General features: G+C 34.2%; 5 protein-coding genes across 5 annotated transcripts; 3 read left to right on the forward strand and 2 right to left on the reverse strand.

Annotated features, from left to right (window-relative positions):
• The first annotated feature begins 1,113 nt into the window (after positions 1 to 1,113).
• LOC122579521 (60S ribosomal protein L8) lies at positions 1,114 to 3,220 on the forward strand. The gene is made up of 2 exons (XM_043751703.1): positions 1,114 to 1,616; positions 2,734 to 3,220. The coding sequence occupies exons 1-2, from the start codon at positions 1,177 to 1,179 to the stop codon at positions 3,071 to 3,073; spliced, it is 780 nt and encodes a 259-aa protein (XP_043607638.1). The 5' UTR covers positions 1,114 to 1,176; the 3' UTR covers positions 3,074 to 3,220.
• Positions 3,221 to 9,915: 6,695 nt separating this feature from the next.
• On the forward strand, positions 9,916 to 14,200 carry LOC122578200 (calcium/calmodulin-regulated receptor-like kinase 1). Its single transcript, XM_043750108.1, has 7 exons — positions 9,916 to 10,060; positions 10,354 to 10,730; positions 11,283 to 11,436; positions 12,381 to 12,507; positions 12,611 to 12,696; positions 13,144 to 13,419; positions 13,587 to 14,200. Exons 2-7 carry the CDS (start codon positions 10,405 to 10,407, stop codon positions 13,911 to 13,913), a joined length of 1,296 nt encoding a protein of 431 aa, XP_043606043.1. The 5' UTR covers positions 9,916 to 10,060; positions 10,354 to 10,404; the 3' UTR covers positions 13,914 to 14,200.
• A 1,089-nt stretch (positions 14,201 to 15,289) lies between these two features.
• Positions 15,290 to 17,590, reverse strand: LOC122578582. Its single transcript, XM_043750566.1, has 2 exons — positions 16,759 to 17,590; positions 15,290 to 16,145 (listed from the first exon to the last, which is right to left on the reverse strand). Exons 1-2 carry the CDS (start codon positions 17,429 to 17,431, stop codon positions 15,514 to 15,516), a joined length of 1,305 nt encoding a protein of 434 aa, XP_043606501.1. The 5' UTR covers positions 17,432 to 17,590; the 3' UTR covers positions 15,290 to 15,513.
• A 2,661-nt stretch (positions 17,591 to 20,251) lies between these two features.
• LOC122579233 (probable histone H2A.3) lies at positions 20,252 to 21,234 on the forward strand. The gene is made up of 2 exons (XM_043751355.1): positions 20,252 to 20,497; positions 20,756 to 21,234. The coding sequence occupies exons 1-2, from the start codon at positions 20,309 to 20,311 to the stop codon at positions 20,966 to 20,968; spliced, it is 402 nt and encodes a 133-aa protein (XP_043607290.1). The 5' UTR covers positions 20,252 to 20,308; the 3' UTR covers positions 20,969 to 21,234.
• An 819-nt stretch (positions 21,235 to 22,053) lies between these two features.
• On the reverse strand, positions 22,054 to 26,223 carry LOC122579232 (formin-like protein 5). The gene is made up of 7 exons (XM_043751353.1): positions 26,010 to 26,223; positions 25,344 to 25,395; positions 24,939 to 25,274; positions 24,078 to 24,861; positions 23,801 to 24,027; positions 23,384 to 23,619; positions 22,054 to 23,040 (listed from the first exon to the last, which is right to left on the reverse strand). Exons 1-7 carry the CDS (start codon positions 26,139 to 26,141, stop codon positions 22,201 to 22,203), a joined length of 2,607 nt encoding a protein of 868 aa, XP_043607288.1. The 5' UTR covers positions 26,142 to 26,223; the 3' UTR covers positions 22,054 to 22,200.
• Between the last annotated feature and the right edge of the window lie 640 nt (positions 26,224 to 26,863).

Consider the following 26,863-nt stretch of genomic DNA (forward strand, 5'->3'; position numbering starts at 1 on the left):
ACATATCTAACACTGGAAAATCAAGCCTGATAGTAAAGTAAGTATGTATCTCTGTACCTAGCAGCATTTGCAATGGAGAAAATCAGGATTTGTTAAGCAAAGTCATAAAAACTTTAATTCAACAGTTGTATACTTATGATAAAATTCAGAAAAAAATGAGTTTTTAATAATGAAAGGTACAAAATTTTCACGCACATTAATTACAACCCCAAAGGTTGTATATAACATTTCTTATTGTATTCTATTAAGCTCTCCGCTAAATATAAGGCTTTTTAACTTTTTTATTGCAATAACTTATTCAACTTTTTGTAAACAAAACTTCTAAGTGATACATTAACTAGTGTAAATATTATTATGTGTATACTGACATGATACTCGCACAATGCGGTATGATGGTGGCAACGACTGGTAGCAGTGGTAGCGAATGTTGGTGGTGCTGGAAGCGTCGAGTGATATATAATTGATGTAAAAGTAATTGCTGTGAACAGTTAATGGAGATATTTCAGAAGATAAATGACTGATGATTTAATAATATGTAAGGGTATATTGGTGTAATGTTTATAAAATAGTATAAATATAGATATAGATATAGATCCATCTTTTTCGTAAATATTTTATTATATAAAATCGAGACAATAAAATTATGTATTATATTATCAAACAGTTTTATACCATATGTATTTACCAAACTTAACTTGGGCTATATTCTTAATCTTTTATGTTGTTGTTTTTTAATGGTTACATATGTTTCAAATTTATGGGTATTGTTGACTCGCGTTAAATCATGTTAGGTTGCATTTTGTTATTAACATCTACCCTTAATGTATCTAGGTGATATCCACATGACAAGTATGATTATTAAACTCTTTACATTTCTTGTTTTTTCTCTTTTGGTCGGAGGTCCTTATAGAACAGTCTCTCTACCAATGGATAAAGACTAGACTGTCTACTTCTCACCTCCCGGATTCTTGTTTGTTGCTTTTGTTGTAAACTTAACTTGGGTTATACATGTCTTACAAGTAGCCCATCAAAAACCAAGCCCATACATCAACGACATCAGAGAAAACCCTATACGCTATATCTCTATAACTATATCTATCTATCTCTATACATCCTTTCCTTTCAACCAGCCGTCTTCTACCCAAACCCTAAAAAAAAACACACACACATTCCCCCATGGGACGTGTAATCAGAGCACAGCGTAAGGGAGCAGGGTCCGTCTTCAAATCACACACCCACCACCGAAAAGGCCCAGCTCGGTTCAGATCACTCGACTTCGGTGAACGAAACGGGTACTTGAAAGGTGTCATCACCGAAATCATCCATGACCCAGGTCGCGGTGCACCGTTAGCCAGGGTTACATTCCGTCACCCGTTCCGTTATAAGCATCAGAAAGAGCTGTTTGTGGCTGCTGAAGGAATGTATACAGGGCAGTTTGTGTTTTGTGGGAAGAAAGCGAATTTGATGGTTGGAAATGTGTTGCCGCTAAGAAGCATTCCTGAAGGAGCTGTTGTTTGTAATGTGGAACATCATGTTGGTGATCGTGGCTCTTTTGCTAGAGCTTCTGGTGATTATGCTATTGTTATTAGTCATAATCCTGATAACGGTACCTCTAGGTATATTTCTATATCTATCTATTTTTTTTGTATCTATAGCTGTTGTTTGTTTACGTTGTTTTTGATGTTTTGTTGGTTAATGCTTGTGTGTTTATTATGAATTGTTTGAATGCGATATGACAGTGAAATGAATATGTGTTTATATACATATATAGATATGTTATGTTTGTTATTAGTTTGTGTGTTTGTAAATTGTTCAAATTGTATGTGTTTTGATTTGATTGTTGTGAGTGTACATATAGACACTCAATCATGAATGTATCTATAAATTTGCAATCTTTAATATGTATTGTTGTGAGTGTACATATAGACACTCAAATTGTATGTCTTAATCTAAATTTGCCACTACTTTTGTGTTTGTATAGGATTAGTATTAGTCATTCTTTGTTGCATTGATGCATGAACATACAACATAGTTTGTGTAAGGTAAATTAGTTGTATCTATGTTACACTTGAGTTTTTACATGCTGAAAGCATCTTTGAGATTAGAATTGGTTTGATTTTTAGGGGTCCTTTATGTATGCTTTGTTAGACGCTGGTTTAGTGCTCTTATTTTAGTTTGTATAGTTCTGGTTTTGTAGATACATTAAACATATACCTTATGTATTTGTGTTTACTACTTTGAAGTTTATGATATTTAGTATGTTGGAACTTTGTACATATATTTTGTCCAAAGACATGGATAACTACATGTTTAGATCTTTCAGTTGTGAATTTGGCTCATATCTTTAGATTGGTCTCATTAATAGTTTGCTTTTTGCTGCATGTTCTATTTCAATTCTCTTTTGAGAACTTGCAAAGTTGGGATTTCATGGGTCATGAGGGCTACTTTGATTTACAGTCAAGTGATTTGATTTTTAAAGTTTTTTCCGCAAAACTGGTCAATCTTGACATTGTATAGCCTTGTTCAACTACTGAGGCTGACTATTTGTTATATGGATTTTATAAAGGATCTTGGGTGCAAGTTTTCAAAGTGATTATTGCTATGTGATGAATCTGATAGTTAAATGGTCATGGCTAGGTTTTGATAGTTGTGATATTGTGTCATTCTGGACTCTTGGTCATTAAGTCTATGCTAATTATAATAACATCTATTTGGTTTTTGTTGACAATATAGGGTCAAGCTTCCATCTGGTGCCAAGAAAATCGTGCCAAGTGGTTGTCGTGCTATGATTGGTCAGGTTGCAGGAGGTGGACGTACTGAGAAGCCCATGCTCAAGGCTGGTAATGCTTATCATAAGTTCCGTGTCAAGAGAAACTGCTGGCCCAAGGTTCGTGGTGTTGCTATGAATCCAGTGGAGCATCCCCATGGTGGTGGTAACCATCAACATATTGGTCATGCTAGTACCGTTCGTCGTGACGCACCACCCGGGCAAAAGGTTGGTCTTATTGCCGCTAGAAGGACTGGTCGGCTCAGAGGTCAAGCCGCTGCTACTGCTGCTAAGGCTGATAAGTAGAGCGTTTGAATGCATTCTGTTACTGGGTTTGTTATTTTCGTGTCTATTACTATTTTGACAGTTTGTTGCTGCCAAACTCATAGCTAGTTTTGTTTGGAGTTGAGACTTTTGATGGTTAATCTACAGATTCTTGATCTATTGCTTAAACAATGTTATTTATTGTGTTGTGTTTTTTTAGTTCCTTGTTACTAAGTTTAGATTAGCCTTGTCATATAGTCTCAAAGATTGGTTAACCAGTCTAGGAATTCATCTGCAGTGTCTTCATACCTTCTTCGAGGCTCATTTGCTAACTGCATATGTATTTTTTCTAATGGATACTTTCACTGTTCTGATATAATATCGTCAAACCTAGAACCGGTTATGTAGTCGGTTATATGACTGGCTGCATGTGACTTGGTTCAAAACTGGTAAATTGAAAGGGATATTAACTTGTCAAAGTTTAGTGTTTATTGTTCATTAGTTTAGTCTAGGCTTAGACCATAGATTGATTTATTCTGGTAGTTAAAGTAATGCATCATGTGCTAACATGTGTTTTTGGCACCCATATTATGTCTCTTTTTTTTTTCAAATAAAAATCTATATTACATTCAATAAGATAACTTTATGTTAATAACTTTTTGAATACTTTGTAGCCATAGCATAAGCTGTATATAGTCATAACTCATAACATTTGATGGTGAGAAAGAAGGTTAAAATCTTTTGAGCCTGGTTTCCCTACGGGTTCCCCCTCTTGATGGCGTTGGGTTCGAGTCCCTCTTGGTACAGCTTGGAGTTGGCATTTTCTTTCTCTTCATGACGTGATCCAATTTGCCTGGAGGCCGGGTTGTATGGGGTGTAGGTCGGGTTTACTGGTCAAAAAAAAAAAAAAAAACAACTTTTGAGCCTTTACATGTGTCGCTAAAGATGATAGATTAAATTCTCTTTCATTCGCCTTGGCCACATCGTTTACTATTTGATACGTTTATGCTATAAGTTGTCGACATCAAATTCAGAGTTTGTGATGTGGGGGCCTAAAAGCTCAAAACTATGTACCTAATTAATGGTTCAGTACAATAAGTCAATAACAGATTGAATATACACGATTCAATCAAGTGAATGAATACGATATTGTCCCACTTTTTACAAAAAACTCTATTTGTATCAAGGATAAAAATGATAAGATAAACTTTTGAAATGGACATTTATTTGCGACATCAAAGTAGAACAATCCATATGAGTGGGGGGAACAATGGAAGAAAAAAAGAGGAAGGTGGGTTTAAGAATAAATCACATGGAACGACGTGCTGGCACACACGCCAGTCTCCTTCAATTCCAGTTCGTTTTTATATCCTGATTAGGTAGTACCTTCCTTCACAAGCATTCATGGGTGCTATCTAGCTTTCTTACAAGATTATACACATACCCATTTCTATTTTAAAATGTATACTTTGAATATGGATTATATTTAACTTGTTCGTATATTTATACTTATTCTTACTAGCATAATACCCGCGCGTTGCAGCGGATACCATTGACAATGCATTCGATGTTGTGATTATCAAAAACAGTATAACTAATTAAGCGAGCTACCACAATGATACCGTAGCTTCAATATCAGTCCACATTAACAAAAAAAAACTACATGTATTAACAATATAAGTGGACATTCAATTGAAGTGAGAATGTGAAAATAGTTTAAATAAGAATGCATTTGAATTGAAATTAAAAAAGGGCACTTTCGTACATTCGCGTGGTTACATTTCAACATTTGATGAGAGAGAGTGTTATTTCTTTTATATAATAGTATAGATAAAGAATCATCTTTTTTTAAATCTCAAAAGATGATTTGAACCACCTAATATATTTTTTTATTCATTAATTTAAGCATCTCTCCCTCATATACTTATAATAATCTTAATGAAATAACTTACAACATATATCCCTCACTCCTTAACATAACCACACTACCTCCTTTAATATCAACTACTTTTACATTCACTACCCTTGCCGCCCCCACCGCCTGTCACTACCGCCGCCGCCACCCGTGGCCGCCGTCACCGCCACCACCACCGAACGCCACTACTACCATCGCCGTCGTATTGTACGAGCATATGATTCGTATGCATAAACGTGTTTAATCTTGAATATAACCACCTCTTTGAAAATATGCAAAAATATCATAATACAATTGATGTAGGTATGTTTAAACAAATTAACCGTATCTTAAAAGCTACATTTAACATTTCTCTTGTGATACATATATAGTATAATAGTATGTATATAAAGGTATAAAGCACCCGTCATTAGATTAGAATTATACACATACAGCACAACTTAATCATACACAAACACATAAACGTCATCCTTAATCACCTCACTTGTGTACATTTATTTTTGATACTTGTCTCACTTCATAAATTTCCAACTTAATTACTTCGTCAACGTTATTTAGCATAATTTGCAGTTTGTTCACACAATGCATTGATTGAAGGGTGTTTGACTCCCACCAGCCAGTGAACATAATTATTTCTTAATTCTTATGTAATCTATAAGTTAAATAAAAAAAATAATCAAGCAACCGATCCCTTAATATCAAATTTTGGTTCTACCTCTCCAAAGATGTTGAACAAAGCGGCAAAGCCAGATATGACAAACTCTATCGACATCTCATTTTCTTGATTTTTATTCAATTTCTAAAGTATTAGAATAATCCCACAAAATATTTGTTTAACATTATACTACTATAGTATAGACTTATACGATGGAGTTAGTATAAATAGATTACTCACTAATAAATCGTAAATTAGCAAGTGTTTAATATTTTAAAACTAATTAAGTTGAATTAGTTGGCAAATTTTGAAGGGGCTTATGTAGGCATATGCATACTTAAAAAAACGGTCTCCGTATGCATGAATGTTATATAATAGCTCCAAAAAATTATATAATATTATGATAATGATAAAGTATCAATCTTTTAAAAGGACAATAATATATAGTTGAACCCTGTGAAAATGGTGGTCCGTTGGTTTGAATTGTCCCAAACCCAATTCAATGTGGCAATTAAGGTAGCACTATGAAGGATCACATGGACATCTCATAAACGCCATTACTCTAACTTTCTCTTTTTTCTTTTTAGTATTTTTTGTTGTTCTCCTTTTAGCTTATTTCAGTTTTTCTTTCATGTAAGAAGAAGAAAAAAAGAGTGATTTGGCGAAATATTATGTGTATGTAAAATTATTTTCAAAGCCCGAAAATTATTTATATCATGCATGCGTTAAATATAGAATTCGGTATCTCTAAGTTTATGTTTTATATCTATATTACCTGATCAACCCGAGTGATACTCGGGTATCTTTAAAAATATTTTATAAAATATAGAAAACCAGTGTTAAATGAGTTGTGTGATAAATTATGGAAAAACGAAAACAAAAGTCACAAAATTATGTGTCAAATTAAAAGAAAAGAAGACATCATAGTTTTGGTCTTCTATAGCAAAAATTTTAAGAGAATAAATGTAGTGAAATACTGAAATATGATCCCGTTATTTTATACTGTAACTAGTAACCATGTAACTAGCTATAGCAGTAGCTAGAAAATAGAAACTATAATTTAGAGACACTCGAAGTCGGAACCTATGTTACACATATAGATTCAAAAATAGCTTCAGAAATTAACAAGGTTAATGCACTAACAAGTAGTCTATTATGCATTTTAAATGATGAATTTAAGTGCAAAACATAATTGAACTAATGATTGGAAAACTAAATGAAATGGATGAAGAGTGAATAGGTGAGAATCGGTTTTAATTAGTTTGTTTGACAAACATTTGTAAAGTTCATTCTTAATTTGTTCTTCTTAAATTTCAACGTTATTAACATCGTTCATTCTCAGTTTAAACTTTAAACCACTAATAAAGTAACATCCATAATGGTTATTGGTCAGATAATTTCTCACAAGATATTTCAGATTCAAAACCTCTCTAAGTTAATATTTTGAAGAAAGTTATAGAAATGAACAAAAATATCATCGACATACCTCATTTAAAACTGAACTATTCTAAAAAATAACATCTACATATCATCTTCTTACGGATAACTTGGAACTTTATTCATTTATTCCTTGTTAATTTAATTATCAGCTTGGCCGTGCCGAACAATATGCAAGTTGAGGAGTGGGTCTCCATTCTCCACAATCCTAGCTCTAATCCTGTTTTTCCATAAAAACATGCCCCCAGACCCGACACACCTTTTCCATGTCGTTGCATTTAGTTAATTTCCTTCTTATTGCAATTATTTTTAATAAAGCTACTTATCTATACATGACCAAAAAAGTACTTAAGATTTTATTTGAACGGATATAATGTACTTAGTTATTGAAAGGGTCTTCTATGGTTGATGCACTCACCAATAATACACAAAACAATGATACATATTTTGATAGATCTATAAAACAATAAAATAATCATTTAAAACTTGGGTTATAGAATATTAATTGTAGTAATTATATGTAAAATGTGTTATCATCGACATCAACATAAGAATCAAAGTGACACACGTGATAATTTGGGTATGTCAAACTTATAAAAGGTCAACTTGATGTCACTATTTGTTTGTGTTCCAACATTTCATCATATATAGTTGACATAAATCACTTCACTATTGACAATATATAAAAACATATCATATTGTAGACCAACAATACAGTGGTTATGGACTTATGGTTATATATAGATAAAACATTTTTCATTTAGGTACACAACTAAATATACAAAAACAGGCATATATCACGTTACCAATTTATTTGTTCTACCTAATTTGCCACCATTTTATTCAATGTATGCAAGACTTATATTTATTGCTCATATGCTACTTAAGCACTTCATATGGGGTTTTGCTTGAATAAGGTTGGTGATTTGGTATTGTTTAGGCCAGGTTTTTTAGTTTTTTTTTGAAAGAGAGAGCGGATAAATGGCAAACCTCAACTTTGATACGTCCACGTCGGGTTTGAGTTTTGGCAATGCCCTAAAGGGTTTGCTCTCTCATGTGTAGATTGGTATAACGTTGCCAAGGTCCCCTCACCACATTTGCATGTTGCAAGATTTGACTTCATGACCCCCTAAGAAGAAACTACTAACCACTAGGCTATCACCCTAATGACATTTTTTTTTGGTTGTCTACTTTTTTCTTTTCTTTTTTCCCAACAACAAGGTTCACTATTTTTTTTTTAACAAATCACATATATGTAAATTTTAACAATCCCCCGCTTGCTTGAATCTGCAGTAAAACCTCCTACAAAGTCAACCTTCTTATCCAAACTCGTAATCTTTTATCAAGGTCTTATATATACGGAAGAAGCTGTTGACCAATGAATGTACATAAAACAAGAGGTTGCTTATTCGCATCTTTTGTTGATTACTTATAAGAAAATAAAAGATATTGAATAAGTATGATTCTAATCTATACTATTGTATGAAAATTATAGCCAAATATTAAAGGTTAAAAAACATGAGATATAAAATTGGATAAAACTATATTTAAAGAATAAAATCAACATAAATCTTAACATTAAATTACATCATCGAATTTTTATATATTAAAAAATATTTTTATTACTCTTTAAATATCTAATACGTTAACATTCATTACTTACATCATTTGATGTCACCACAATCATCACCATCCGTTGTCACCATAACACCGTCGCATTACGCGGGTTAAGCTTTATGTTTATAATCTTTTGGTTTTGGGTTAACCAAACTTTGGTTCTGCTCTATATATCAAAAGGACATCGTTCAAAGTCTTACTAGAAACAAATGAATACTTGAATGTGTGAATATGTTAAACGAAACAGTTGGTTATATGATTTAAGTCTAGTCGAAAATGGTTTTTTTTTTAAATGAAGCATCCTATTTATTAAACGAAAACAATTGGATATATAATTTGAGCCTTTTGAAGATGGCTGGTATTAAATAATGTTACAAGTAGAAAGCGGGTTTTTGGGATGGTTAATGGTGGGGTATGTTTTTGTTTAAAGTTAAACACTTTAAAGTTGCAAGCTCGAGGATTATTTCAAAGTGAATTCGGCCGTTCAATGTTAACTTTTCCATTCTTCTAATAATTTATTCCATTTATTTAACACGAATATACTTGTTGTAATGACTATAATAGTATCATTTTTAAGAATCATGATTTTCATTAGATAGATTTGGAAACAATATAAAACTCATAACTTGTAAAAAGAAGATATTAAAGTTTACTTTACTTTTTATTCTCAATAGATATAGATATAATGTCAAAAAATTGTTACGAGGACAACATGTTCAAACTTTTTTCTGTAGAAAAACATTCCAATTTTTTGTAAAAAGAAAACAAAATGTTAGGAGAGGAACAACATGGTGAAATGGTATTGATAGATTCGAATGAAGATGACTTAAGAAAGAAATCATTTGGAATAAAACTCCGAAACACGGCATCACACCCTGTTCCATTACCATACAACCAATCCCACAACTTTTCATTTTTATTACTCGTATTATTATTTGGGAAATGCTACCGTGCATAAAAAAACTTGTACTTTCTATATAAAAAGTCCGTCCTCTGATTTTCATGGTAAATGTATAAACAATTTATACACCTTAAACACAGCTCTAAGAGCTGTATTTAGCAAACCTTTATTATTTCTACCATTATTCCATTCCCAGTATAATATTTTTTAAAATAAAATTATTATAAAAACTAATATAAGCGAAACAAAAATCCCAACGAATTTGCAGAGAATATATTTATTTATACACTATTTTGTTATAAAAATATTAATTAATTAAAAATTAATAATGTCTCTCCCCCCACCCCCACGTTAGTCTTCTTCTTTCTTTCTTTGTTTCATAGTAATGAACAACCATTTTTGTCATTCCACAAATTTCTCTCTCCATTCTTGTTCTTCTTCTTCAACAATGTAACTATTTTTCAGTTCATTAATCCATTCAATCAGCAACAAACAAACAAACAGGTAAAACAACAAATCATTAACTGAGAAATATTTGTTCATATCACTTTTTTTTTATTGTGTTAGAAAATACTCGTAGTTAATAGCCCATCAATTTATTTGATATAGCAAATAATTGACATTCACATTTGATTTTCTTTTATTTTGTCCCCAAAGAATTCGTAGCTAATGAGTCATGAAACTTTTTTTATTATTATTATTTGTTCTTGTTTTCATTAGAGATACATATCTATGCGGTTTTTTTGAAAAAAATTTTAAAAACTTAGTTAACTTACAATGAAGTGATGTTTATGCAGATTTGTTGATGGACACGTAGCAAGCTAGATATCGAACCGAGTTATAACGATATGAAAGCGAAATCATCAGGTTTGATAATCGGGATTTCGATAGGGGTAGTGATAGGATTACTTTCAGCTGTAATCGGACTAGTTTGCTTTAGGTTTCATCGCAGACGGTCTCAGATAGGTAATAGTAGTTCTAGGAGGGCAGCAACTGTCCCTATTCGAGCAAATGGTGTTGATTCTTGTGTGATTCTATCTGATTCGTCTATGGGTACCGAGTCTGCAAGATCTTCTATGAATAATTCTACACAGGGCGGAATGTTTTTTTGGTTTGGTGGACCGAGAAGGTCTCATGTTGTTGCAGCTTCTGGAATTCTCGAGTATTCTTACAAGTATGTCAAAATGTAGTTAATATAGCCGCTTTGGCGCTCATCTAATGATGTCTTGATGTTTTTGCTTATTGAAAAGTCAACACAACTCGGAAATATCAATATTTTGTCCAGAATGTAACTAAAATTTACAAAGTCTCAGGTTTATAGGTCACCTCGGATACCGCTAGGCCATAAGCCCTTTGGTTCATAATGTAGGATTATTAACACGTTGTGGCTTAGGGTGCCTATTGAAAAGTCAACAAGACTCGGAACAACCAACAAGCCATTGGGCCTAGTGGTATCAGTATTCAGTAGTTCAGTGAAAACTGTTGGTTGTGGTGTCCAGATCTTTTACTAGTCATGGTTTATGGGTTTATTAGTTTGATGATTTAAGAAAAAAACAAATTAAAACTTGGAACTACATTTTTATAGTGATGCTACATTTTTAAGGTGTTTTGGATCATGATTATCTTCCTTTTTGTTAATTTTTCTTAACTGGTTTTGATTACTCTTTTATGTTTATTCTAAACTTCTATAGTCTTAACCCTTTACTTTTTTTTTTGGATTGAACAGAGATTTGCAGAAAGCAACACATAATTTTACCTCAATAATAGGCCAAGGGGCATTCGGACCTGTGTACAAGGCTCAGATGTCAACTGGTGAGACTGTAGCTATTAAAGTTCTCGCAACTGATTCAAAACAAGGCGAGAAAGAGTTTCATACAGAGGTAAATGGTTGTTCATATGACCATACGCATTATCGTATTACATGTTTGCGTAGTTCCCTTAGATTGTCTATTAGTTTGTTAGCATCGAAAATTTCAGCATGATGTTTATGATATAGCGTAACATACGGTTCATCATGTTTTAAGTAACATATACAACACGTTAATGCTAGAGTTTTTCGGTGGAATTTTGACCCGTTTAATTTTAAATGGGTTGATTTGGGTTTTGTCATATCTCTGACAAGTCAAACTAGTAAATTTTAAAAGTTCAGCTAAAACTGCAAATCTGAAACACGTCAAATGGGTCAAGAAACTTGAATGTGGTGAGAAGTGTATTATCTGATGCATACAACCTCCTACATTGTTTTATTGTACAAGATATCATTATTGACATACTATACAGTTATTGTAATCATATGTACATGCTGATTTTTTAAATAAAGTTTCCAAAATATGTGGACCCATTTTCCAGATCAATCCAACCCGGCCCGACCCGACCCGATCAATCCCATATGAACCCATTCAACAAATGGCCCATTTTGCAAGCACGGCCCACCAGTCACCTCTAGTCACAGCATATACAAACAAATTCTTAGAAGACATGATGGTAGGCCTGCAATTTCTTAGAAGACAAATGGTTCAGGGAATCTCATAGTTCTGTTGTACATACAACTTGACAGATACTAACAAAATGTCAAAATCTAGTAAAATCTTTTCTAAAAGAATATTAATTGGTCAAAGTGGAGATTTTTACATGTGGTAAATAGAAACTGTAACTTTTGAATCCAACATGTACAACAACATGTATGAACTCTAATCTACTTTTGGAGTCCAAGAATTATTTTTTCAACTACCTGAATATTTGAAATAATATTCGTTTTTGTTTTTCTTTTGTCCTAGTATAACAAAATAGTGCTAAAAGGTTTTTATACGAATATTTTTCTCAGGTTATGTTATTGGGAAGGTTACATCACAGGAACCTTGTGAATTTGGTAGGATACTGTGCAGAAAAGGGACAACACATGCTCGTATATGTTTACATGAGCAAAGGCAGCCTATCTTCTCATTTGTACGGTAAGCGATTATTTAACGACTTAATGGACTTCAGTAACTAAAATCGATTTTCATCTAAATATAGTCTAGTTAAAAAAATGACCGTTATTTCTTTGGGATTCAGGTGATAATCGTGAATTGTTGAGTTGGAATTTGAGAGTTCAAATAGCTTTGGATGTCGCAAGGGGATTAGAATATCTCCATGATGGAGTAAGTCCTTTTCATTTTTCCATCTTCATGTCCATCTATAGGTAGCAAATAGGGTGGGTTGGGTAACGGATCAAAGCAAGTTTTAGGTCAGATTGGGTAATGCTTTGTTTGGTCAAATGGGTCTGGTTGACCTGCAAACATTTTTTTGCACCTTTTCCTCAGAATTTATAAATAACGAGTACTTTATTAAATATAATCAGGAGAACTGTATCATTATAATGTGGATATAATTTGTAATAAAGCAGTAAAAGAGATTTTTAGCATTTTAATACAATTTGGGTCACTTTTTACCCATTTGACCCGCTTCAGTTTGACAGGTTAGGGGTAATAGATAATCTGAGTGGTAGATTGGTTGAAATTGAGACCCAAGTAATCGATTATTTCTTTTATCTAGTGCTTGCTCTTTTAATCATATCACGAAATTATTTACATTATATAACTTTGCAGGCAGTTCCTCCCGTTATACACCGAGACATCAAAACTTCCAACATATTGTTGGAACAGTCCATGGGCGCCAGGGTAGCTGATTTTGGGCTTTCTAGGGAGGACATGATTAACAGAAATGCTTCCAATATTCAGGGAACTTTTGGATATCTTGATCCTGAATATATATCAACAAGAGCATTCACCAAGAAAAGCGATGTCTATAGCTTTGGTGTATTACTGTTCGAACTTATTGCAGGACGAAACCCTCAACAAGGTCTCATGGAGTATGTTGAGCTTGTAAGATCTCATTCTATCCTGCTATTTCACCCTCTGTATTGATCTACATGCTCTTTCAATCATATCATGTTACTTAACAAAACATATCGTTTATTTTTTTTCCTACAAATCTGCAAACACTCCTATATATCTTGACTGGATTGCTTATAATATATTGGTGTAAACAGGCATCATTGAACACCGGAGGGCAGGTCGGGTGGGAAGAAATAGCTGATTCACGTCTTGATGGGAACTTTGATGAGCGAGAACTAAATGACATGGCAGCACTTGCATACAAATGTGTCAACCGGTCACCAAGAAAAAGACCAGCAATGAGAGACACTGTGCAAGTGCTGTCTCATATCTTAAAAGCAAGACACAATAAAAAGCATTACAAACGTTCTCCATCTGATGTTGCCATCAATATAGTCCAAACAGATCGCCAAAATTCAATGAACAGCGGACACCATCGGGTTGACTCTATGGACAGCACAGCTGACTCCATTGATGTTTAAATGACCCTTTTTTTCTTCTTTTCCTTTTTTTTTATTATTGTTTTGTGTAATATATTTGACCATTTTTACCAGATACCGAGTAACCCAAAGCACAGAGCTCAGGTTTTGGTGTGGTCCTGATTAAGGAAATTAGGATTTCGAATTAAGCCCCCTTTTCTCTTGTAAGATCAGATGTGGATATAATCCCAGTTTTGTGTATTAGCACGGGATAAATAGGAATTATGAGTGCAAACCCGGTGTTTCTTAACTGATTCAATTAACCTCTTGGTATTATTGGATTGATTTTATATCCATGTACAAATTACTCTGTAACAACAGATGTGCTACACAGGTCGGATAGCATGTCAAAATTGGATTTGGCTCGTAAGGGGATGGATAATGATATTTGCTATATTCAATCATAAATTCTATGATTTCATTGCATACTTGACAACTGGAATGCTAATAAATACCTTTGATAGTTCCCATTATTCACATGCTACAAAAAGCCTACAAATACAGATACAGTACAAGAAACTTTGAAATGGACCAGGGTTGTTTTTTAGCCACTTTTATCAGGACCATTTTCATTTTGTTTTTGGGTGGTGATGCATACACATGAAAATTTAGTGCTATATAACATGTACTGGTAGTAGTATAGTGTTTAATATGTAAATGTGCAAAGCTTAAGGCATTGTTGTTGTACATGTCACTTCTTCGTTCAATTTTATAGAATAAAGAAAATTATCCAGTTAACTCATTATCAACATTATAGGTATGAGTCATAGGATAGACCTTATCTCTGAAGAAACTATGTGTTCCATAACAAATGAGGACCATAAAATCCCCATATCAAACCAAAAAAGACAAAGCTAAATATGGCACCACCAGAGTCTATTTTGAGTAACATGCTGTATTGTTTCAATTCTGGGACCAAATGTCTTATTCTAGGGCCAGCCCCAACTTTTAAATTCCTAAATCCTAGTACATTATGCATCAGAAGCTATACATTCAATTCAAAAAAATTTGAACTGGGTTTTTTTTGGTTATAGAATAAGCTACTTGTGGGTTATGATAATGTAGACAAATTACATGCTGAGAAATTCCAGTTTACTTGTATTTTATACACAAAGAATCTTGTGTTTTTTTGCGTAGCTTATACGAGTATAATAGAATGTGTGCTTCCTAATGGCTTTCGAAATGTCATGATCTAGAACCAAAAAAACAAAGCAAAAACACACAGAATTTAATGTACAGACTCGAAATCAGGGTAGACTGCATACATTATAAAGACATGAATTACCATGATCTTGAATTGTATAGAGAATTTGCAACATTCAGCAAGATTCCAAATCTAGTCAACCAACGATGGAAAGTGCTAGAAATACCTTAAGTCGTTCGGTCATAGAAATAGTTGAAAACTTTAAATTCAAAATATTTATATTATATGCAATACGTAAAGAAACATGGTTCCGTTCCTTAGAAGGAAATGTAGGTGTTAACGAAGGCAAATTAATAGCTATTGCACCTATCAGAACGATAATAAATCTATCTACGTAAGGAAACCTTCAGCAAAAAGCTAGGAAACATACCAAAATAAAGCATTTAACATATATTTTGATTAGAGTTTGCATATTACCACAAAGCAAGGCAGCAGAGCTCTTGGACTAAGCAAATAAAGTTCTTCAATATTTGAATAAAGTCCAACTTTTCCGGCTAACGAATCGAATCCTGATTGACCTGCCATTTCTTGAAGGTTTTCTAGGGGTCGGTGCACTCTCCCGGCTATTACTCTGCACACAATCAATGCTTTTCTTGTATCTGGGCCTTCTTCAAGTACTTCAATGGATTCAAAAGCTCTAACACTTGTTGAAGATGTGAAAACGCCAATTCCACCTTTTATTTCCCTTTTTGTTGAAAACCCGTCTCTTATAATCCGACAAACACAGCATTTATCAGAAACACATAGACTCGAGGTGCCATTTATGCCTAAGGAACAAGTGATGGTGGCTCCATAAAATCTTAATAATTCATTTCCATCAGCAAGGCAACGAGGATGTTTCTTGGGTAATTTGCTGGCTTTTGCTTTCACTAGTTCTCTGTAATCTTCAAACCTCCCTAGTGTTTTTTGCATGTTGTGTACCTTTAAAATTTTTTCAATCCGACCAGAAGGATTTTCAGACTTTAACCAGCTTGCACGACATATGATTTCCACTATCTTCCTTGACGAATCACCCTCCATAAGTTCAGTAACTGTGATAAATAACATTACTAAATTAACATAAAAGCTTCATACTATTCTTAAGATTAACAACTTGTAATTAAGATATCTAGTGCTGAAACAATAAAAGATTAGGTTTACAATATCTGAAAAGAATTATCAAAATTTCAAAACATTTTACTTACGGAAATTTAGTATCGATTCAAGATTTATGTCAAGCAAGTATTCAAACATGCTAAGCTTAACGGTGCTTGCCTTAAAGCTTCTACCTTTTGAAACTCAAAAGCCTGTAAACTCGATTTTAGCTTATAACCTTATCAAGGTGAGCATGTGGGCTTAAATAAGTCTTGAGTTCATACGAATAAGATCTTAAAAAGGAGCTTATCGACTTTTTGAACTTTCAGTAAGCTAATAAGCTCTAAATATAAGCTAAGTCAAACTAAGCATCCCCTAAACAATATCCCTATTACAGATATCAAACTCATTATCAAAAATTTAAACTAAAACACATCCAAACACCAATCATGTATTATTCTCATATAATCATTTTCAAAATGCACATCCAAACACTAGCTTAACTTGACCAATTATAAGCTATAACAACAAATTTTATAAACTAATCATTGATAAAATCAAGAATCTTACCAGCATGTTTAGAAACATGATGAGCTTCAAGATCTTCCCAATTATGAAACTGCTTGCCACACTTATGGCAAGTAACACCCCCGCCCATAGATCCCTCGGAATCATTCCCATTCCCATTTCCATTTCCATTTCCTAACGACCGTCTACCCTTTTGTATAACTACACTATTATTCTTCATTCCCAAGTAACCGGAATTCCCAATTCCATTCCCATCACCCATTCCCATTCTCGGTGGTGTATTTTTATTCCTACAAACTTGCATTCCATGATTTCCACTTGGGCCAGGTGTCCCAGGCAACAAAGTACCCACAAACATTGACCCATCTCCGTCACCGGCGCCGGAATCTTGAAAACCACCACCAAAACCAGTGATTTTAAGCTCACATTTCGAGTTATTCAAAATTACTTCATGGGTAATTGGATTTAAAAACTCACTACTTCCAATTGACCTTGGGCTACAATTTACACCATTTTCACTGTGCCTTTTGCTTACATTGTTGCCATTAATTACGTCTTTAAGATTAGCTATGGATCTTGAACAACCCCTCAATCTTCCGTTGTGTTTTTTGGTCAAGATTGCTGATAAATGTTTCTTGGATTTTGGGTCATGGACTTCTGAAGAATCTGACTTGCAATGAAATGATTTCTTTAAAGAAAACCATACATTTGACATCTTTTTATCAATCCCTTTTTGGGTTCATTTTAGAAGGATGAAAAGATTAATAAAGTTTGAAACTTATTTTAGTTTAATAAAACTTTTTGGGGGAGTGAAGAAGAAGAAGTTGGTGAGAGTGATGGAAAGGAATTCAAATGAGATAAAAAGATTGTTTTTTGCAGAAAAAAGGCCATAGACATAAAAGACATTCACGAGTCACGCACTGTAATAAATCATTAAAATATTCAAAATATATTAAGGGAAAGTTTAGTCCAGATAATGTTTTTGAAAGAAAATATAATTTATTAATTAGAATTTGAAGTAATCGAATTTGATAAAATGTTTTAATTTTTTAAAATTCAAGTGAGAGAATGAATGAAATTCTTTCCCTCATACTCAAAGAATGGAGATTTTTTCAAATGATTAAATGTTTACATTATAATGTAATCTCATTTCCTCGATCTTTCAATAACCAGACACATTAAGGAATAAAAATTAATTCCAATTTCATTAGTAACTATAAATTTGTGAATCAAACGTGACTTGATACTTTACTCGCGCAATGCGACGGTGGTGACAACAGTCTGGTAGTGGCGGCGATGGGTGGTAATGACAGTGATCATTGGTGATGGCAACGTCGTCGAATGATGTATGTTGGTGTAAATGTAATTGATGTAAAAGTATAGATACACTTTAGAAGATTAAAGAGTAAATTGTAAATTAGTTTTTTTTTTTTTTTTGGTAAAGGGGATTTAATGAAAGTGACCATTGGTTACGTCGAAGAGATTATAAATTAGTTAAATAAAGATTTATAATGAAAATTAGTTCATTAAAGACAAATTAAGTAATTTCTTATAACTCTTTACAAAAGCAAATGTTCATTAAAAGTAGTTACGTTAATACGTCATTTCTAAACTAAATTTTGTATAACTTTTTTTAAAAAATAAAAGAGTGAATAATTTTTATGCATAGTAAATAAAACATTCAAAACTACTATATCAAAGTGTTGAATAGACAATCAACTTTCTAACTATTACCAACGAGCATGGTACCCGCTCAATGCTGCGGTGATGACATTAGTTGCGATGTGGTGGTGTCGACGGATGGTAATTGCGTCGGCGTGAAGTAATATAGGTAATTGATACAAAGATATCTGATTTTAAGGGATAGTGAATATATCTTTTAAAAGATTATGGAATGATTGCTTATGTTAGATAATTAAAGGTAAATGGTAATTTTGCATGTCCCAAAATTGTAAATTTTCAGCATATGGGTATAATTTTTATATAGTAGTATAGAAGTATAGATTAGTCATTGATTAATTAAGTAGGGTTTTTTTTTAATGTCAAATGAAAATATGAAATTCATAAAAATTTAGTAAAATGCTTAAATTAAAGGGACAGGTACCTTGAAATATAACAAATTTTGAATGAATGTTTATAGTATGAAATAATTAAAGTTGTGTTTATTGTATATAATCATTTTTAAATTATGTTTATTGTAAGTAAGAAAATGTATTCAACCAATAAAAAACTAACAAGTGGTAGCTATATATGGTTGTCAAGTATGTCTTTTTACATACAATAGACATAATTTAAAGTTGATTACATACAATGAATACAACTTTAGTTATGTCATATTATAGATATTCATCCAAAATTTATTACATTCCTTAATACTTATCGCATAAACAAGTTACTGATTACAAAAACTGCACCAAACTACACAAAAGTAAAACACCATTATTAACATACCGACTAACTCTGAATTTAACACCATTGTTCCCAAGTTATGGACGTAAGCTTAGCACGAGATCATATCCATAAGAAGCTTAAAACTTGGATTTCGCCAAATATCTCTTGAATTCTTACCGATTTTTGTTATATAAGACAGTCTTGTTACGTGTAGACCATAATGCCACAATGTTGTAAGAACAAATAGGGGTGTAAACGAGACAATACATTTCACGAGCTACCCAAAATTGACTCGCAAATTATTTGAAATCGACTCGGCTTTAGTCGAGCTCGAGCCTCAATATAGCCTACTCGAAAAGCTCGCGAGCTTAATCAAGCTTGTACTTATTTACAATACTACCCATGAATATTATACAAGTATATTTTTACATAATTTATATTCAACTGAGCCGAGCTTAATCGAATCGAGCTTGAAATTGTCGATCTTATAGGATTAATTTGATTTAAAACTTATTTTTAATTCTTAATCGAGTCGAGCCAGAAAGTGTCGATTCGTAAAGTGAGCTTGAAAATAAAGGCTTGGTCGAGCTAGAGTATAGTTTCGAGCTTTGAGTTTTACAATCGATTCGAGCTTGAGCTTGGCACTGTGTCGGCTCGACTAGATTATACCCCTATCTGAAAAATCCCATGTACAATTTCCTTCCACTTCGAAGTCCCATGAAGCAACAACCTTGCACCAATTTGTAACAAGAGCCCATATCTTTTGGGCCAGTCCACATGAAATAAATAAGTGATCTGCATCTTTATCAATAAGTAGTTCATTGATAGTGTTTTATTTTTTCGATTTTATGAACCCAAAAGGCCCAAACGGGAAAACTTCGACGACAAATAGCAAATAGCTCAGTATCAATGCTCTTTTTAAAAAAATTAGATCCCGAAAAATAAAAATAAAATAACCAAAAAGCATCTATCCATAGATCCATAAGAAAACTATTCAAACAAAATCTCATCCGTATATCAAATCCAATCCAACGCCTCACATCCACAATCCGCGTCCTTCATTCCCATTGGCTCATATCCCCACCCCCAAAAAACAACTATATATACACCCAAACCACACCCGCTTTCAACACCCATACACATCCTTCTCTCTCTCTCTCATTTTACACAAATATCTGTATCTTATATATATATCATCAGTATGTCAGGACGCGGGAAGACTTTGGGATCTAAAGTTGCAAAAAAGGCGACATCGCGAAGCAGCAAGGCCGGACTTCAGTTTCCGGTGGGTCGTATTGCTCGGTTTCTGAAAGCCGGCAAGTATGCTGAACGTGTTGGTGCCGGTGCTCCGGTGTACCTTGCCGCTGTCCTTGAATACCTTGCCGCCGAAGTAAGTTCAACTTTATTTTTTACTATATATCTATGTATCTAACTGTATATATATATGTATATATACGCATAGATATAAATAACTATTGTTGAATTGCGAGATTTAGGGTTTGATTAAATTTGGGGGTTTTTGTTGGCTAAAAATCTCAATTTTGCTTTATATATATGTATGTATGTATATAAGTGTAATTGAAAATTTCTAGGGTTTGGTTGATATTTGGGAATTTGGATCTGATTTGGGTAATTTTGACTTTTGAAGGTACTTGAGTTGGCGGGAAATGCAGCAAGAGATAACAAAAAGACAAGAATAGTGCCAAGGCATATTCAGTTGGCTGTAAGGAATGATGAAGAACTGAGCAAGCTTCTTGGTGACGTCACCATTGCCAACGGTGGTGTCATGCCCAACATTCATAACCTTTTGCTTCCGAAGAAGGCCGCTGGGTCATCCAAGCCAACCGCTGATGATGATTAGAGAGTTAGCGATTCGGTGAATTGTGTCGGGTTGGTGTTGCAGATTAGTGATTATTAATATGGGGGTAATGAAACTGTTGTTGTAGGGAAATGTTAGTGTTATAGTTAGTTAATATGTTGATAGTTAATATGTTGAAACTGTTGTTAGTATTTTCTAAGATTGTGAAAAAAATGTTGCATTGCTTTCCATGTATCTTTTGTTTGTTGATATCTGTAACATTCTCATTACAGAATCCCAGTGATCACAATATTATTTGTTGTCAAAAATTTACAGTGTTGAACTATGGGTGGAGGCTTGGTATAAAATATACATACATATATTGACTGAAAAGTGGAATATGTTTCCCTAAATCAGAAACACAATATAACAACAAACTCACTTCAGATCCATACTGAAAAGCCAAGGGTTGCCTGCAAGAAGCATTATGGTGGATATTACTAACTGCAAAGTTTTGTGTATTTATTTCTTTACACTGCTATGTGAAAGTGTTTACCATGGTTTGGCAATGTCTTTGTATCTAGTGATATTTCATCCAGATTGACTTGCTATGTTAGAACTCAGAAGCTGGTAAGAAATCAAACAATCTGGCTATCCATGGTGCGGACAAATTGGAAGGTCTACATGAAAAGCCCCATGTTCTCTAGAAACAGTGCTGTTTCTGCCTTTTCATGTTTTATCATCAATTGTTGAGGAATCCATTGCAGGATTAAATTGCTGTTAACAAATTCTTTGTAACCTAACAAAGAACCCCATAATTTGTTACGGTTAGTATAAGAGCCATTGTTTAAGGATTAATGAATATAACCTCTCATTTTGTTTTTATTCAAGGATTAAGACTGAGTTTATACTCGTTAACAAAGTATCACTTATGTTCTTAATACAAAAATGTTGGGTGATTTGTCAGATTGACTGGTTAATATCCTTTAGCTAATGAGGCTCTGTTGAATGGACCCGTTACCCAATCTGCCTGTCATGCCACAATTAGTTAGCAGTATTTGAAGAATTATAATGAAAACAAAGAAATATTGCACCTGACACTATGATAGTTTATGTTTTAGAACTTATTGTTTTTTCATGGTTTCCCTTTTTTATAAGGTTCTTTTGGTTTTATGCAAGAACAATGGATTAAATCTGTCAACTAAGGCAAATGTCAAGTGTATACCTGGTTTGTATGACGAAAAAGCCTGTGGACTATTTAACATGGTCGCTAGAACAAGAATGAAGGCTCTAGATTAGAAGAAAGGGCTTGGTGACTGGGGCTGCGAAGGATCTCCACTCATAAATTGGTTATCGTCATCATTATCTTGTGTCCCTGACAACGTGTCATCTTTTTTCTTTGGTGGCTTTATTGGAGCAGCCTGAATCTCTTTACATACCTTTTCCAATATGATCAAAAAATCACGTACCACCGAGAATAATCTCAACCCTTCATCCTTCACAGCCTTTCCATGAAAGTAATCTGCTGTACTTTTCACAAGAGCAATTATTCTCTTTTCTTCCTCAAACATCCACGAGATATCCTTCTCAGCATTTTCAACAAAATCCGACAAAATAAGCCAAAACTCATCAGCTTCTGCATCTTTTGAATTTTCTTCTAAATTCTTCCTATCCGTATTTAAAGATTCTCGTGCTTTCACGAGTCCATTACCAAGTTTTGAAATTGAACTGCTCAACCCATCAAAATCAATTATTGATGCTTTCGTGACATTTTCAAGCTCATTACTCAAACCTAATACCACTTCAAGCCCAAGTTTGCAATAATGCTCATCTGATTTTTCAGGAGAAGGTTCAGGAAAAAGGTCTTCAGCACTGACGCTGCAGATGCTACTGCCATCTTTGGCACGCTGGCTTGCTTTTATACCTTCACCCCGCATGATCTCCTGAACGACAAAGTGTAGAAGAGTTGTTTTTCCATCAACTCCTTTGACATCTGAGAGTTTTAAGAGCGTGTCAAGTTTAACAGCTGTTGCACTGCCACGGAAAGTTCCAACATTCATACGATTCCCAGTTTTTAGAACAGCTTCCAAGAGTTTGAGGAACAAGCGGCTTTTTTTAAGTTCTACACAAGCAGCCTATGGAGTTTTGTGAAAGTAACACATAATAAGCCAGTAAAATCAAACCTTATATCTCATATTCTCATACTGCTATAATTGTGGCAAAATGGGTGGGTCGGGTGGTTAAGTAATGAGTTAAAACAAGTTTGGGTTGAAACAAGTTATATATATTGTGGGCCTGGTTAACTGACGCGTAAACACTTTTTTGTCCATTTTATATGACAATGCATGCTACTTAACTTCAACTTTACCCATTTGAACAAATTAGGGATACACCTTAACCCAAACTGACCCATTTATTAAGACCTGGGCTGAATTTCCACCACCAATTACATTAAAGAGCAGAGATTCATAGTTTAACCTCTAAAATTTCGAAGGATTCTCTGATATTTGATTCTTCATCTTGAAGTGTGCACATGAATAGCAAAGATTCTAGCCTTCTAAATGCATACGGGATTTCAACCAAAGCTTTTAAAAATCGTTCTGCTGGTCCAAGGCGACTAAGATCCCCACAATATAGCCTCAGCTTCAGTTCTTCTTCGCTAGTTGGTGCCATTTTTAGCAAAGTTTGAACTATTTCTATTGGAAGCTCATTTCCTAATTCAGCTCATAAAGATTAGCAATGCCTTCAGATGTTTCAAATCTTATAAAGATGAAAGTTTTATCCAACAAAACTAAAACCAAATACAATTCACGTCATAGGTTGGACTCAGGCTTAGGATTTGCTCAATTACATCTGTTAATTGATAAGGAATACCAGAAAGAGGGGAAGAATTACCTTCTATAAGTGCAGCAGCAACTTCATCAGTTGTCACATTCAGTGCTTTCAAAAGAATAGACAAATTTTGTGCCTTTTTTGGATCAATGATTTGAACGAACTGCGCTGTAGATTCTTTTGCAGGAGCATTCTTCGTGTCCGGGTCTTTGGTTTTATCAGGCCCTTGATATCCAAATAAACTCTCAATCATTTCTTCATTGAACCTAACGACGAAGAGACACATTATGCTATGTAAAACTACATATCAACATCAAAGCAGCAAGGGAAAACAACATACTGAAATGAACCAGACTTAATCTTATCCCAAACCATTTGTTGATCAGGTTTAGCCATAACCTTATCCCAGAAGAATGGCTTTAACTTAGCTTTAGAAGCATCAGCTTGATCAATACGACGAGGAGGTCTAATGCTGGCACCCAATCTGCGTGGAGGTGGTGGGGGACCCCCTGCATTCCCCTCAAGTTTGGGTGGTGGAGGAGGTGCTGTGATAGAGGGTGGTGGTGGTGGAGGTGCCGCTGCAACAGGTGGCGATGGAGGTGGTTCTCCACCAGTTGGCGGATCTTCTTGAATTGGGGGATTGGCAGGAGGTCCGGGTGCCGTGTCAGTGGCCGGAGAGGGAGCTAGAGGAGCAGTAACATGAGAGGGAGCTATAGGAGCAGTGGAAGGAGAAGGGACAATGGTCGTAGGAGAGGAAACATGAGAAACTCCAGTGACGGGTTGCAGCCGTGGAGATGATTCCACCGCTCCAGGAGAAGGCCTTGGAGACGAATCTGTTCCTCCAACAGGAGAGTCTGTCTTTCCAGCAGAAGGCCTTAGAGAAGATTCCGCCTTTCCAGTAGGGCGCAAAGATGATTCTGCCCTTATTGCTCTAGGCTTCAGAGTATGTCTCAAAGACGACGTTACTCTTTCAGCAGGAGGGTGCACAGTAGGATTCAGATTTGTCTTCATGTGCAGATTTCCAACAAGACCTGAATCAACAGAGACTCTTGCATCCATTGAATTTGATTGATTCTCGGTATTCCCATCTTTGTCCTTAGAGCTTGATGAATTTTTTGAACCACCTAAAATTTTAGCCCTGTCTCGTATCAGAAAAACAAATTGGAAACAGTCTAATGATAACAGCATATGGTTTGTGTACCACTAGTAGAATTCTTGCCCATGCTTAGATTTTCGTCATTTTGAAAGGCAGCAACACCGTAATTCCTAATATAACAATAAAAAAGAAGGCCAGCAAGAGAAAGCGTAGAGACTGCAGTAACAACTACTGCAACAATTATTGTTCCTTGGCTAACACCTCCTTCAGCCAACCTGCGTCTTCCATGAACATCATTCGTCTTGTGTAAAAAAGACGCTAAATACCCTATATACCAATTTTTAGTAAGTTTATATTTTCTGGATTTGGATAAAACAATTCTTTTATCTCTCAAGCAATCTAGTATCGTTTTCTTCACTCGAGGATCCTGGACATTTATAGCTCTCAATATTCTTTCTTTTCCGATGAGGTTTTTACTACCGCTGCCATGATTCTCAAGATCTTGAAAACCTTCAATCGAATATACCAACTCAGCCCTGCAATTCACCCATAGTAGTTCGGCCTGCAACCAAAAGGTTGCCGTTTCAAGTCTCATTTGAGAAACTAATTGTATTCATAATAATATTAGTGTGTACCCTTCAAAAACATTACATCAACAAGTGCCTTAGAGTCACATTGAACCTGAGCAGATTGCTTACATTGATTCTTGAAACCAGTAAATGAACAAATCTATATCGTATATAACAGTAATGAAGAAGTATATATGAGTAATAAGTTCTTTTCTCATGTAAGTAAAGCAAAACTCAACACAAACAAGCAAGTCTATGCACACACAGCGGCGGAGCCATGTGGAGGGTAAGTTGGCTCACTCTAATAAGAAAAACTAACAGTGTTGTATTTTAGCCTTATTTTCTCGTATAAGTATATTTTGGCCCATCCAAAATACTATTTTGTGTTTTATCCTACCATAAACTAAAATCCTGGCTCTGCCATTGTGCACACATAATTACATTGCTGGTAATCGGTGAATCTTATTAAGGCATTGATTACTATTCCACACAAATTAAGCTCACATTGCATAAAGGGGTTAGCTTAATCTTCTGGCTTATTGAGCTTATTAACTTCAAGCTTTCGGGAATGATAAACTTATAACCCAAATAGGAGAGGAGAAGTTACCGTGTCATCGTCCATTGTTTCTTCATCCAAATCGATGATTTTGTCAGAATCTTTAGCCAAAGGGTGGTTTGGGTGAAGTAATATGATAATAAAAACTGTCATTATCCAAATCAGCCCTATTTTGGCGCCCATTTAATTGCAATCATTTCTTCATCGTCATCAAACAATAAATTTAGCCTAATGGCATTCACCATCGCCAACCCTCCTCCTCAACTATTTAAATAAGGTTTTCTTAAATCATTCATGTCTTAGACCCTGCCACCGATAATCATGGACCAAATCCTTAATTTATATATGTAGCTATATATATACATTTAATTACAAACTGTAGTGCATTTTGAATGGACAACAAACGCGATGGATGATGATAATATTTCAGGCCGATTGTGTTCTCCCAACGTCGTTATGTAATTTGCTATCGTTCATGCGCTTTTGGAGCCAATTCATATTTACCAACTTATGTTTCTAATTAATTAATTATATGGATTATATAGTTTTAAGATAAATGAATTACTCCCTATTAAATAAAACCCAGTAGTAGCGGTGATGGTTGTAGCGATACCACAATGGCGGCGACGTGTGTGGTGGCTAAAGGTTTGACTGCGGTACATTATAATTCAAAGATATGCCCATGACATGAATAACATATAAAGTCCATTATCCTATTCGGTCACACACAAAGGCCGATGATAATCCTTTTATGTATTTTCGGAGAGAGATTAACTAATTAGACATTTTGTTAATGGTCTAAATTAATTATTTATGTGATGTGTTGGTTTAATCAATTAGTTTAGTGTTTAAATAGTAATTTACTATACATAAAATGTTTATCTTTTATATGTATATGAATAGAT

The sequence above is a fragment of the Erigeron canadensis genome, chromosome 8 (assembly GCF_010389155.1).
Source record: "Erigeron canadensis isolate Cc75 chromosome 8, C_canadensis_v1, whole genome shotgun sequence".
Lineage (NCBI taxonomy): Eukaryota > Viridiplantae > Streptophyta > Magnoliopsida > Asterales > Asteraceae > Erigeron > Erigeron canadensis.